This window comes from Rhipicephalus sanguineus, chromosome 5, assembly GCF_013339695.2.
Source record: "Rhipicephalus sanguineus isolate Rsan-2018 chromosome 5, BIME_Rsan_1.4, whole genome shotgun sequence".
Classification (NCBI taxonomy): domain Eukaryota; kingdom Metazoa; phylum Arthropoda; class Arachnida; order Ixodida; family Ixodidae; genus Rhipicephalus; species Rhipicephalus sanguineus.
The window spans coordinates 76183049-76197483 of NC_051180.1; the positions used below are offsets into that span (position 1 = coordinate 76183049).

General features: G+C 47.5%; 1 protein-coding gene across 2 annotated transcripts in view; it reads right to left on the bottom strand.

Annotated features, from left to right (window-relative positions):
* Positions 1 to 306: 306 nt before the first annotated feature.
* LOC119393794 (ras-related protein Rab-8A) overlaps positions 307 to 14435 on the bottom strand; it is a 118633-nt gene continuing 104504 nt past the window's right edge. Inside the window, exons 6-7 of one of the 2 annotated variants that reach the window (XM_037660955.2) lie at positions 9879 to 9992; positions 307 to 4862 (exon numbers count right to left, since the gene is read on the bottom strand). In XM_037660955.2, the coding sequence (XP_037516883.1) occupies positions 4764 to 4862; positions 9879 to 9992 (213 nt within the window). In that variant the 3' untranslated portion in view covers positions 307 to 4763. Of the gene's footprint in view, positions 4863 to 9860; positions 9993 to 14435 lie in introns of both variants that reach the window. The other variant, XM_037660957.2, reaches the window with a different exon arrangement.

Sequence of the window (14435 nt, forward strand, 5' to 3'; positions counted from 1 at the left end):
CACTCTCGACAAGTGCACTCTCTGATGTTATTACAGTACATATACAGCCGATCAAGGCCAAATGCTTCTTTATATCGTGTTAGGCATACGCACGAGTGGTTGAAGTTGCACTAACGCAACGGAACAAACCGCCTTTTGAGGATCTGCATGACGTACGCGCACGTGCAAACACAACGGGGCTAGCAGACGACGCATGGAGCAATCCACACTTGGCGTGGTTCAGCCAGAAGCCGCTAGGCGGCGACTCCGCTCGATCCTCGCGGCCAATATGACAGGAAACAATAAATACGCTAGACCGCCGATTGCTTCACATATTGTATTCTTTATTCAACCGAGCGATCACACGGAGTTTCAGTTCACTGGTCTACACCCAGTAATAAAACTTGCAAACAGAATAACCAAAGTGTACAGGGAAGAAAACAAAGAAAATGACAGAAAAAATGCTGTTATCACTCTGTCCTGTTTTACATTCGCAGCAATAGCCGAAAACATCTTACCCGCTAGCGACAAAATTGATGAAGACGTATACCTTGGAACATACGGTATGTCCTGCGTATTCCGAGTAACATATGTGACAAATAGAAAGTGTTCCACAATATAGAATTGTATACAATTTTTTGGTAAAGTAACATTCTTTTAGTTTAACCGTTTCTTTGGAAGTTGCTTTGGCATGAACTACAGCATTTTTATACACATGAAAAGACGCATTCGCTTTCGTCGTATTCAAACACTTACATCGTGCGTCGTCGGTAGCATAATAAACAGTTAAGATTTTATCCGGCGAGCTTTTTATTTTTTTTTTTCTTCGTGCGCGGATATTCTTAAAAAAAGAGGGCGATTATAAATTGACAGTTAACAATGCCTTCCAGCATGCAGCGCGTACTATACGGCAAGTTTACTACTTGTTCTAGCAGAAAAAGAAAGAAGAAGAAAAAAAAACCTGTGCGTTTACTTAGTGCACTAGCACCCTCTTCTTTTTACCTGTATTTTAAGCTCCACGCTGAGAGGTGCTTAGCTAGTGTCAAAGTGAACACCATCAAATGTAGCGAGGTGAATAGAAGTTACATTACGGCTTAACTCGCCATTATACAAATACTTACAAGGCTTACGCGTTTTTCAAGAGGCCGTAATATTAGTCAGCTCCTATTTAAAACTGCTCCTTTCAAGCTTCACTGCAACGAGCCACGGGGCGAAGCACCGCTTCGACCCCGTATACAAAGGCCCGCCTGCGTGGCTTCAGATTCACGTTTGCCTCCTTGCCAGTTCATGGCGTGCGCACAGTGGGGAGGGGGGCAGGGGGGCGGCAGGGGGAGACGCAAAAGCTGCCCCATACATGGACTTAGTAGGGTGGGGGGGACGCTGCGATGAACCTTCGCCTCCCCCCCCCCTAATGGGGAACCCTGCGCACGCCTATGCTCGTTGTTGAAGAACAACCACCAGGAATAGACTCATAGTACGGGATCTTGGCACAGTATGAAAGCAACACTTTTAGCTTGGCTAAAGCTCAGCTCAGTTTCCGCTTGATTTTACTTTCAATATCATTATAGAGAAAGCAGCGGTGCGGCTGGAAAATCTCACGAATCGCCCATTTCGTCAAGCAAACCTCGTTAACGAACTGGAAAGCGTATTTACAGTCTTTGACCATGTACCGTGCGCACAGCGAATCCGCTGTGCTCGCAAGAGCGAGTCCATACACCATCGCTGTGAGTCCTCATCCGGAGGCGGACTCATGCACACGTTCGATGTTTGTTCGGTTTTCGAACGTTCGCTTGGCCAGAAGCCAGATGTTCGACGAAGATAGCTTGCTTCTGGCCAAGTGCGCGAGCCAAGACCGAACTACAGGGTAACTTGCAGACACCCTAACCGAACGTTCGAACACGAATCTCGTACACTCGGTTTTCGAACGTTCGCTTTTCGCGCACGCGATTGGCCAGAAGCCCAGAAGCCAGCCTTTCGACGACGACGATAGGTGGCTTCTGGCCAAGCGCGCGGGCTAGGGACCGAGCGTTCGAAAGAGAACCTCGTGCACGTTCCGTATTTGTTCGGCTTTCTAAAGCTCGTTTTCAGCTGTCGCGATTGGCCAGAAGGCGGCTATTCGATGTAGGTAGCCGACTTGTGACCGAGCGCGTGTGCCGAAACCGAACAAAGACCGAACCATATGTACGTGTACAAGATTCCGCCCCTGGGCTCGTGGCTCGGCGAACACAAATCGGTTATTATTATATATTATATATATCTTTTGTCGTATTGTACGCAAAAAGTATCACACTTTGTACAAGAAATGGTCCACACCAAACAAGATCACGCATATATAACAAACTATACGGTACACATTGTCTGCGCCACGTTGTATCTATGGCGTGGCACAACTGCGCCACCTAGCTCCGCCGTTTAAGTATAACGCTTTCAACAACAACTATTCTGCGAAACCACGACGAGGCTGCAGTTGTTATACACTGGTTATTTGCGGTAATCTCGAAGTCGCTCGTCCATTATACATACAGTAGTCGTCGGCTTGCGTCGCTATAGCAGCGACAACTGTCCACTTTGACCTGCGCGGAGCGTCACAACATGAATGACCATACTTGAGCCGAGAGAGCGCTTGACGTTATCAAGGATACTTATCGGGGCCTGCTAAGCGCTTAAGGCGGCAATGCCGCTCGCCTAGAGCGGTGTCACAACTCAGCTTCCGCCTTGCAGACATCCAGTGTATGCATTTTTTGGTCGGGAATATACGTTGCAGTGAAAACAGGGTGTGAAAGTTGGCGCAAAACGGTCTGTGTCACCTTCGCCGTAGCTGTAGCCTTTGCAAATAAGTGTGTGGTCTATAAAGACGGCCTCACGTCCTCGAAGCAACCGGGCCCCTGTCGCGTGCTGCTGGCTTATAATTCCCTGCGTCATAACGCAATCTGATTTGCCGGTTCATGTGATTCTGCGCGTCATCGCTTTGCTAACGTGCACCTTAATTGCCAGCATGTAGACGATTAGGAATTCAAAGCTGACCGACCCGCATTAGCAACGACGTAGACTTTTTTATTATCATTTTAAAGCTGACCAGGAAATTATACCATTATAAGTTGTTGTCTTGCTAGAAACACTGACAATGACTTCGCTCTTGCCAGAGCGAAGTCATTGAATCTCAGATGCGACAAAGTCATATCTGGATAATGATCGCCATATGCAGTCAACACATATTCAATACACTGTCATATTTATGTTTTGCATCATCTACTATAAATAAATTCAATCTTAGCGACAGTAATCTCCATAGTGCTTGTACAAACACTGAGCAACGCGTGCATTGTAGTCCAGTCTGACCTATTTTACTAGAACGTGTAAACCACATTGATTCATGTACTGCATGCGCCGCAAAGGAGGCTATATTTGTGACCGGGGGTGAAGTGAGGCGAATAATTGTATAGGTACGCGACGGCCTAATGCAAACTGCAATTTCGCTCCTCACGAACACAACGCCAAGGACAACTGCCTTTCTTGACGCGCGTCCGTGCAAAGAAGGAGGCTAAGGCAGGAAGCCAAGGACTCTGAACAGTGGCCTTGCCGTTCAACGCTGGAACGCAAAGACTTATCTGGATGAACGTGACGTAATGTTCTCTACATGGACGCACGAACTCGGAAGCACGCGAGCCTATGCCGGAAGTATACAAAATGTCCACAGAGCACCTCACCGGTCTTGCTGTTTGGCTCTGCGTGAAGACGCTGTGTTTCTGTGCACGTTGCATATACGCGTGTCAATGTCCTGTCAGGGCTGGAAAGTCGATATTGCTTTCCTCCGTCTCTTTCGTGTCATTTCCGTTCTGTCGTATGACGAGTATATAGCGCTATATAGCCGGCTATGAAAGTTGTCAATATCTCCAATGGCGTCGAATAAACATATCTTAATCAATGTGCAGCACACTCTCTCAAACATGATGTGTGTCTGTGTTATATCTTATGTCCGTCATCGAGGAGGTCACTGAAATGTGATTAACACAAAAAAAGAAAGAAAAAGGAACGCGTGTAAACTGTTTTAAATAATCATTGTACCAACCAGGAAATATAATGACAGTTAATTATTTTTTGCTGATTGTAAAGCTTCACTTTAATATAATTATATCAGTTGCCAATGTAAGTTTCCCTTTTCGCCGTCTATACTTTAATTTAAAGTCTATTTATCTGTATTAGGAAACATAAATTTGTGTCGACATTTGCTCTTGCGTTCGAAACAGGGTACTCTCCGAACATTCGTTTCCTATTCGGAAATTTCACTATTCGAACGCCCTTACCTCAGAGTTTTGTTATGATGGTTCGCGACTCTCTTTAATTACACAGTAACACGGTCGGCGTCAGCTTTCTCCACGATCGCAGCACGTTGAAAGGAAATGCTAAGCGTAAACACACACACACACATATCTGAACGCGTATTCGTAGCGCAAGAGCGCCCGAACGAACTCATCCGTTTAACAGTATCGTCCTTGCGGCGTGTACATAGTAAAGCGTCAGTGTGGGAACCGAAAAGAGGCATCGTTGCACTTGAGGGGCGATGAGCCGATCCGCCAGCGAGGCTCTCCACTTTCTCAGCGGCGTCGAGTCCGTCCATCAGTCCAAGGTCCGCGTGGTGTGATACAGCGGATAATGCAGCAGCATGCAGCTGTCGGCAGGCGGCGGGAGCGCAGAAATGAATACGAGTCGGGCATCGGTGACGTTGGCGGTGGAGGCGGCGACGAAGGAAGAACGGCTTGATTCGCGGAAGGCGGCGGCGTCACTCAGCAGTTGCAGCGGTACTGTGCCGACGGCGACTGCCTGTTCTGGTTCAGGTCCGCTTTCTCCCACTGCAGCCGGTCGCTGTCTTCGAACTTGCCCGGCTGCGAGAGACGAGAGACGGACGGGATGAGCTCAGTGTAATTCGTAAGGCAAGGTGGTATATATACAGCAGCAAAGTCTAAAAAGGGTTCTCTTCAGGGTCACTCCCCGTGCCACCCGACCATAGGCGTGTGCAAGGGCAGAACTTTTTGCAGGAGGGTGCATCATCCACGGGGAGGGGGGGGGGGGGGGGCATCCAGCACAGGCGGCCTTTCTTTCACTGCCGTAACATGACCGGCAAGATGAGTCAGTAGTGTGTAATGTGCAAATTTGGCGGATATGCGGGACCTGAGTGTGCTAATTCAGCTGTGTAGCTTATTGCTACTGCAGAGAAACATATTATCCGAAATTCCCAGCCCTAATGCTGCACTCCAAGAACTGTTTACTTTTTACCGTTATCCCCTGAAAGCCGGGGACCAAAGGCACGCCGTTGTGAGAAGCAGGTTATCTTTTCACTTGCATCCATCGCGAAGCATGTTTTCGCTCGGACCCGGTAAAAGAGAGGGGGGGAGGCGGGGAACCTTGCCCCTCTCCCTAATGGAGAACCCTGCGCGCCTGAACTACACACACGCTCGCTTCACCACGCGCTATTATTTAGTTAGGAATAATTAACATTGTCCATGCACCGATGACATATTTGTTAACGACACTTTTACATCGTACGATACGGAGAGTTGTCGAGCAGTAAACAAAAGCCTACTCATGGGTGCACACTATCCTAACGCCACAGAAAAGCGCGAAATAACGTATGCAACGTACGTGGGATACATTCTGCCGGATATATCAATGCATCGAGGCTCCTGCGTAGTGAAACAGCGCCGTCATCCACCCGCCAATGTACTGCAGAAGCCTGAAGTGACAGTATTATGAAGTCTGAGAACAGAAATAGAGTTTCGTTCTCCTCCCTCGTTCCGCGCCTGTTTGTTCTGCGAGCAGCTCACGTTAAAACTGAGCCCTTGGGAACACGCAAGCGCTTTTGTTGAGGCTCTGGCCTGCAGCGGTAATGTTTTCTTGAGGGATATTTTTAGCCGGCAAAGACAGGCGTTGAACGTAAGGGCGGCCACGAGGCCACTGCGCCGCGAGAATGTCCTCGCCGCCAAAGCTTCGAACAATAATACCATATGAAGCGGAGGTGTCAGGTGAACTGCTGGCATGGGAAAAGGAACTGACATCACGAGCTGCACGCACCTGGTGGTGGTGGTAAACATTTTATTAAAGAAATTCGCAAGAGAACTGCTGTGTGCCTGAGTGGCAGTCCCTAGTCCGGGACGCCATTGGAGATGGCCGCTGCCCGGGCGCGTGCCACCAAGGAGCGTTGCGCATCCAAGGTGGAGCAGCCGAGCAGGTACTCCTCCCAATCCTCTCTAGTTGGGATGGGGAAGGGGGATGAGAAAGAAAGTGGAGTTGCAGGACACGAAGCCACAACGTGAAAGGTGCACGCACCTGTACATTCTAGCCACCCTACCTGTACCGAGGGATGTGCCACAACGGGACAGTGTTGCTGGCGCGCCCAGCGAGAATTCGTGCCTGCTTACTTTTGCTTGATGACGTATATATTTGTGCGCGAAGTGGCTCTCAATAGACGAGCACTGTTTCGAACTTGTAGACACTCTGTCACACCCTTCTCGCCTCTGCATTGAAATGACCTGTGCAAAGAAGGATTTGCTGATTAAGGAATATAAATTCCTCGGATTTAAATGCGCGACCATGGACGACTACCTCTTTCCGAGAGGTTGTGTATCTCGACGCGACCAGGCCCATCGAGCTCTGCTGACCTTTATGGACCAAACAGATCTGGCCACCCGTTTATAAGCGTTTCTTTGTGTGTGTGTGTGCGTGTGTGTGTGCGTGTGTGTGTGTGTGTGTTGTGTGTGTGTGTGTGTGTGTGTGTGTGTGTGTGTGTGTGTGTGTGTGTGTGTGTGTGTGCGTGTGTGTGCGTGTGTGTGTGTGTGTGTGCGTGCGTGTGTGTGTGTGTGTGTGTGTGTGTGTGTGTGTGTGTGTGTGTGTGTGTGTGTGTGTGTGTGTGTGTGTGTGTGTGTGTGTGTGTGTGTGTTTACCTATTTTTGTCCAAGTCTTCGTCAATTTTTTCTTTACTTTCCTATTTTCTTTCCTCTGTCTCTTCCTTCCTCACTAAAGAGCAGGCTAGAGTCACTGTATATGCTACCTCAAGGTAGCAGAGTTGCGCATAAGTCCGGCTAGCAACCACAGCTATGCGGTGAAGTCGCACTTCGTTTTTGCAGGCGACATGCCTACCGTGTCCCCGATTAACCTGTCTGGCGTGTCGAAGACGGGCGATAAACATTGGCTGTTGATGGCTAGTGTTAATTCAGTTCGCTGCAGCGGCGGCGTCGAGAAATAAACAAATTGGCCTAAGCGGCAGCTTCTCCGCAATGCATGGTTGCTAGCGGCGTTGGAAGACAGATGCACAACTCTGCTACCTAAAGGTAGCATATACAGTGACTCTAGAGCAGGCAGGCGTTGTGCCCCTCCTGGCGGCATTTGCCAGCTTGCTCTCTCCCTCTTATCTCTGTGTCCTTGTGCTTGTAATGCAAATAAATAAATAAATAAATAAATAAATAAATAAATAAATAAATAAATAAATAAATAAATAAATAAATAAGGATGCCTTGCGTCCCGACTCTACCGCCAGCATAGGTGCAACCAGAAATATTTTTTTCAGGGGGAAGGGGAGAGGGGTTTCAATCACTCTTTATGCATGTTCGTGCGTGTGTTTGTATGCGCGTGTGTATATACACATGCAAAATTAGGAAAAGAAAGGGGGCGGTGGGGGGGGGGGGGTTCAACACCCTTCTACCCGGCTACGCCGACGACTGCGCGACCATTACAACGAAGCGACCTGTATCTTGAAGTATTCTGAGAGTTTCGAGCACTTCTTTATGCAAAGGCATTTAACTTTACACTATTTAAGAACGACCCAAACTGGCACATAAGGCAGCGAACATGCTTGGAAAGGCGAGCAACAAACAAACAAACAGTAAAATAAAAAGAAAATACAAACAAACAAACCGAACGCAAAAAAAAGGGGGGGGGGGGAGTGATGTAATCGCCTCAATCCCAATACCAGCACGGGCTGTGTAATTCGCATTTCTTTCTCTGCAGCGGCCCTGCTGCAACGATATACATTCCGCACGCAGCTCCAGTCGTTGATGCATGTGCGCGGACATCTCGAAGGGGAAAACAGCGGTAGGTATAGCGGCATATTGCCTTTCAATCAGAGGACAAATTACAGCTCATTGGCCCCGAGCGACGGCTCGGGTATAGCTTGGCTAAACGCGCGGTGCCCCTGATAGGAGCCAGCCGGCGTGCACGACGCGCAGCGAATGCCTCGAGTTCCACGCGCAGCTCCGCGGGGCAGCGATCGAGCGACACACGCACGAACAAATACGATACTCGCAAAACAAAAGGCCACCCACTCCCCGAGCAGCGGCAGTGGCGGTCGAGGCATTGCTACCGAGTCGCTGCATCAAGGCTTCTCGCCGTCACGCCCCGTCTTTGATCGGTAATTGTTGCTGTCGGTGTGCACAGCTATTAGGGCGCTGCCGACACTGGAAACCAGCTGGTTACACACGTTGTCTCCGAGGTCACGCACTGATTAGACCCACCGGCGTCGTGATTACCCTCCGTTGTCGGGAACAATCGAGGAACCGCGCAAGCCGGCCGCGCGCTCCCGTTCTGTTCGATTAGTCTTACACTCTATTTGCCGTCTCGCGTCCTTTTGTTATAGAACACATACGCATAATTGGTCGAGAATTTCTGGCTATACCTATTAGCGGCTGTTTTCACCGTGCTACAGGTGGTTTCTTTGTCTTACGGGCCGTTTTGGCCCGCTTTAGCAGCGTCGGGACCACCCTGCATGGCTCAACCTTCGCGACTGCTTGGCCACGGCTCAGCAGTGTTCTCGTTTGACAGGTGCGTACGTCAAAGCGATCAATGTTATATCGAAGGTTTTCCACACGTATTAGACGGGCTGTGACGGTGCTTTCGAACGAAAACTCGGAAGACCCTGAGGAAACTGCAGATGCGGTACGAAAATTGCCGGCAAAGCGAAAAGATCGTTGCGGCATGATATTTTGCTCTGACCGGCGATAGATTTGCTTAGCTTTCCTCAACGATTTGCTTTGTAGTATACGTACGGAAATTAATTACGAGGCACCCAGTCGCTCCTCCTAAAATATTGCGATTCATATCGACGTTATTATCGTTATTATGACCAGGTAACTGAATATATTACATATTAGGCGCAGACACCGACCTCTGAGGCTGGATATATTTGCAGGGGGATATATTTGCTGGGCTCGAACACCGTAAAGAGCTTTTTTTTTTTTCTCCCAAATTTTTCGAAGCGGTTTGCTTGTTCTAGAGTTAGTAGCTAGCTACCGCATATACTCGCAAACTATCAGCACTGACTATATTTTGGTTAACTGTTGCCTAATGTCGGTTATATAGCGTTGGATATCTGGTGTAACCACAGCATTGCCTTCATTTAATATTAATCTAATGATCGAGGTTTTTAGATATGTTTAAGGTATCTTTGCTTCTAGTTTTATATATCCAGAGCTCCTCTGCTTAGTCGCCGTTTCTGTCGCAAGAATCCAGCACGCACCCCACGCCCACGAAACCGCGTTGCCCTAATGTTCAGTCTGCTTCAGCACCCTCCAAAGCGCAGTTCCCGAAAAACTGCCGTACCCAAACAAGTTCGTCTCCGCCGTGACGTCACGCAATTCACGTCAACAGGATCGGCTGGCTACTCGCTTCAAAAGAATATCGCGACGCCTATCTACATCGATTTAATTACGCAGACGCGGTGCTCGCGACGCAGGAGAACTTTCGTAAGTCACCAAATTACGTTACAGGGAGACGTCAAAACGAGCGAACGGACAAATCAGAAAGGGCGAAGGAGCACGAAACAAGACAAAAAGGTACAGAGGCAGGAAAACCAAGAATAAGTAAAAAGCAAAACAAAAGAGGGTTTTCTGTACTAGCGGAGTGACGATCACCCTCTGCTCCCTCTGCTCCCGGATTTTCCTGGCGAGCGTGACGAAGGCCTCCTGGATGTTGATGTTCTGCTTGCAGCTGCACTCGAAGAACGGGATCTCGAAGCTCTCAGCCATCTGCGCCAGTGGAAGGAGATCATATTCAATGAATGGAAGGACGAAGGAGAGGTGGGCATGGAGAGCGTGTCTCTAGCATGCTGTTCCTTGGCGGGGTGAGGGGAAGTGGGAGAGAGAGAGCGAGGGAGAGAAGCAGGTTACTTGCAATGAGCTTCTGAAAATGCGCAGATCTGATCTGCGCACTACATGCGCAGGAACTTTCACATAGCATATTGAGTCAGGGGAGGAAGAAGATGAGGTGCAACAGAGAGGGAGAGAGAATACACGTGAAGCATCGGCGTTACTTTTCTAATAACTATATAACCATGACAGAGAGTGGCGGGTACACGTTTCACTATTAAGAATACTAGAAGGTACTCTGGTTCTGCAATCGTTCAGATACCATAAGTAACTCATGGGCACAGTGCTATATGTGGCTTGCGACGTTCCTGTCTTCGTATTTATTGCACTTTATTATTGTTACTCTTCATGATTTTGAAGCAGGAGTTTAATATTTTCAAACGCAAGAACGCGATAAATATCCGCACATGTGATTCGTCACTGCGAATCGTTGAATTCATACAGCGACATCTTTGCTGAATAGGTTCATTTTGCAGAGTTGGGAGAAACATATTTCGTTGAAAGTGCTCGATTTGCCAGGCCGGAAAGTCGTTTGACAAATTCATGCAGCCACACGCGTCACTTCCAAGCTCTTCGCATACCGCCATATTTTGCAGCTGCCATACAGACACTGTGTGCATGAATTTACCTACAGTGATTTGTATGGAGATCGAGCGATTATAAAGCGCCGGCTGCTTAGTGCCCGCATACAGTACTTTCACTCTTCAAAAAATCTCTAACCCTGCAGAATATTTTCTTTTTTTTTTAATTCCGAAAGTTGGCCTAACGGCAGAGTTAAATATAGAAATGTAGGCCGGTTTCAGCAAAATACATCAACAGCACTGTCCCGAACTATGTATATACAGTATCCGTCATTATCGTTCGTTCCGGCGCGATGCACGAAATTGTCCCATGCAGTAATATAGACTTTTTCACGGATGGTTTTCGGTGCCGCTATATTGGGCTGTAGCCTTGCCGTTTTGTATCTTTAACAACTAAACGAACAGTAAAAGAACAGAGCGTTAGGTGAGATGGTAATCCATTGTGAAGGGCATTTCGCGCAAAAAAACCAGGGACAAGAAGGGAAGAAAAAAAACGCGAGACAAGCGCAGACTATATAAACTAGAAATTTTATTGTCGGAATAACACACATATATAGTGCGAACACTCTTGGTTAAGCCGTCAGTGAGCTTGCATAAACTGGAAATTGATTATCTAACCGCCAACCTTTAAATCTTAACCATGTGTCTCTGCAAGATATATATATATATATATATATATATATATATATATATATATATATATATATATATATATATATATATATATATATATATATATATATATGTGTGTGTGTGTGTGTGTGTGTGTGTGTGTGTGTGTGTGTGTGTGTGTGTGTGTGTGTGCGTGTGTGTGTGTGTGTGTGTGTGTGTGTGTGGCGTGCCTGCGTACGTGCGTTTCCGAGAATAAAATTTCTAGTTGATAGTCTGCGCTCGACTCGTGTTCATTTTTTTTTTCTTTTCTTGCCCCTGTGTTTTTGCGCAATATGCCCTTCTCAAAACGAACAGTGCTACGGTAGATGCAAACAAATGAAAACGGTTCGGTTGATGCATCCTACGTTTCATGACCTTTTTAATTCACTTCGCGCCGTACAAAAATAAGAAAACGTTCGTTTAACAGCCCAAGATATAAAATCGTCCATAGATTTACACGCACGCGTTAAATAATCCCCGGTGTTCAAATAAGTGGATAGTGCCGTCGTCGAGTTGTAGGAAACGACTTTGCTGCCACTCAATACACTGGCACGAATCGAACGAACGAACGAACGAACGAACGTGTGTGTATACGAATCGTAGCCTCAAAACTTTTAGCGCTCTTGAATCGGCCATGCCAGTGTCACGTTTACAGGATATTGCGCACAGAGGCTTCTAAGAAGCGTCGGTGCCGTGTAAGGCGCATACAGTACAACGAGGCGTCCGCCCCTCTGCGAAGTCAGTTCCTCCTTGAACAGGTTTATTCGATATTAATGGGAAATTCACTTACGACCCCACAAGCGCGCGCCACTGGCCCTCTGTCTGTTTTTTTATCACGTTTATCGGGACCTACATTACGATTATCTAAATATGCTGCAAATGCTGCGGTCTGTGCAGGCGCATCACCATTTCGTCTGCTTGTTTTTCAGGCTCCCGAGTTCGAAGCATCACAAAAAAAAAAAAAAAGATGACGAAGATAGGAAGCGAGAACTCGCGACAAGTCGAGAACAAGGCTAAGGAATGACACCAATTGACGATGGCTAGCAGTATACGTTTGTATGTATACTTGCGAGTCCTGAGAACACGAAAGGAAGGACCAAAGACCTTGATCGTTTTCTTCAATTCGCATCACGTCGCTCGAAATAGAGGGTCGCCTAGAAGTATACGGCGATACACTGCGCTCGTCTATACACACTCGCTCATTCTTTTATTGCTTTGTCCTTCTCGTAGACCTTCGTGACCCGAACTCTCTGACGTGCTCCTCGTTATCACCAGCCGTGCGTGCTTGCCCGCCGTATCAGCGAGCTGCGTGGAATGCCGGTCGCGTGCGTCGAGCACGTAAAAAGCGCGGCAAACACACGTGGGCGCGTGACATTTTCCCGAACGGGCCATATCGCCCCCTATATCGCGTTGCCCTCGCGCGATTGATGTCAACGCGTGTTTTGGCTGCCATGGAGTCTCGTTGTTTTGTACACAGTCATGGTTTCGAAATAACTAGCCGCACCGAATCGATCCGCGTCGGCCGGTGTCAACGACTCCCACCGACGCGTGGGTTTCATAAGCGCCGGGCCCCGGCGTGTGTTACAACGTGCGGTGCTCATGCGTGGACGGCACGAAGCGGTTGCGTTACGGCCTGTCGGTACAGCCGACTTTCAGCGGGTTATCAAACGCAACTGTCGCTGTGCGCATTAAAGGGTAAAGACAAACGGCCGTTGTTATTAAATAAACGTTAAATATAAACACTGAGTCTAGACTGGTATCATCATCATCATCATCATCATCATCATCATCAGGCAGACCACGTCCATCTGTAGGGCGAAGGCCTCTCTCATGTTTCTCCAACCGACCCGGTCCTGTGCTTGCTACGGCCATGTTATCCCCGCAAACTTAATGATCTCATTTGCCAACCTAATTTTCTGCCACCATCTCGCGCGCTTGCCTTCCATTGGAATCCAGTCTGTTATTCTTAATGACCAGCGGTTATCTAGCCTTCGCGCTGCATGCCCTGCCCATGCCTATTTCTTCTTCTTGTGACTGCTATATAGATATGAGCGAATCGGTGCTGTGCAAGCCCGCAAGGTGAAGGAAGGTTTACCGAGACAAAAATTGTCATCCAACTACTTGTAGAACTAAACTGCAATGAAAATCTATAAGGATATCACATAGAAGACTGCGGCAGATCTCACGCACTGTGGGAATCGATGCAATGCGAAGAAGCAAATAAAGAGGTGCATAGGTCGCCTTGTTTGTCATTGAGCCAAATGAAGACATTGATGTCGTGGCGTCTAGTTCACTATATATCGCATGTTTGTCATGCATGCATGCATGCAGAATCTGGTATATACCATGCTAATGAAACGTATATTCTGGTATATACAATGCATGACCTGTAATTTACGTTTTTCACGCACTCATGTCATGTCACACCAATTTTGGTATATAAGAGCGGCCAGAAGCGCACCAAGACAGCGTCTTGTAAATCATACCCTACATGACATGCATGTCATGATTTTCATGTTACCATCTGTCATTTATGTTCGTCATACAGTCACGTCGCGCAATACCAATTTTGGTGTATATCAAGCTAGCGAACCGGCCGCGTGCGCACCATGAGCGTGGCATGTAAATCATGCCCTACATGACATGCACTTGATTATTTTCATGTTACCACCAGTCATTTAGGTTCGTTATACAGTCACGTCACGCAACACCAGTTTTAGTGTATATCAAGACAGCGAAACGGCTGCGAGCGCACCATGAGCGTGACATTTAAGCCATGCCGTACATGACATGCATGTCATGATTTTCATGTTATCACCTGTCATTTATGTTCGCCATGCAGAAATGTCTCGTCATGCCAATTTTGGTAAATATCCATTTAATTAAACGGCCGTGAGCGCCCCCAGACTAAGACATGTAAATTATGCTGTACATGAAATGCGTGTCACGATTTCCACGTCAGGACCTGCCACTTATTTTTGTCATACACTCTTGTCATGCCATACCAATTTTGGCATATATCAGGTTAACGAAACGCCTTCAAGAGCACTAAGGCCGTGACATGTAAATCATGCTGTACATGACATGCATG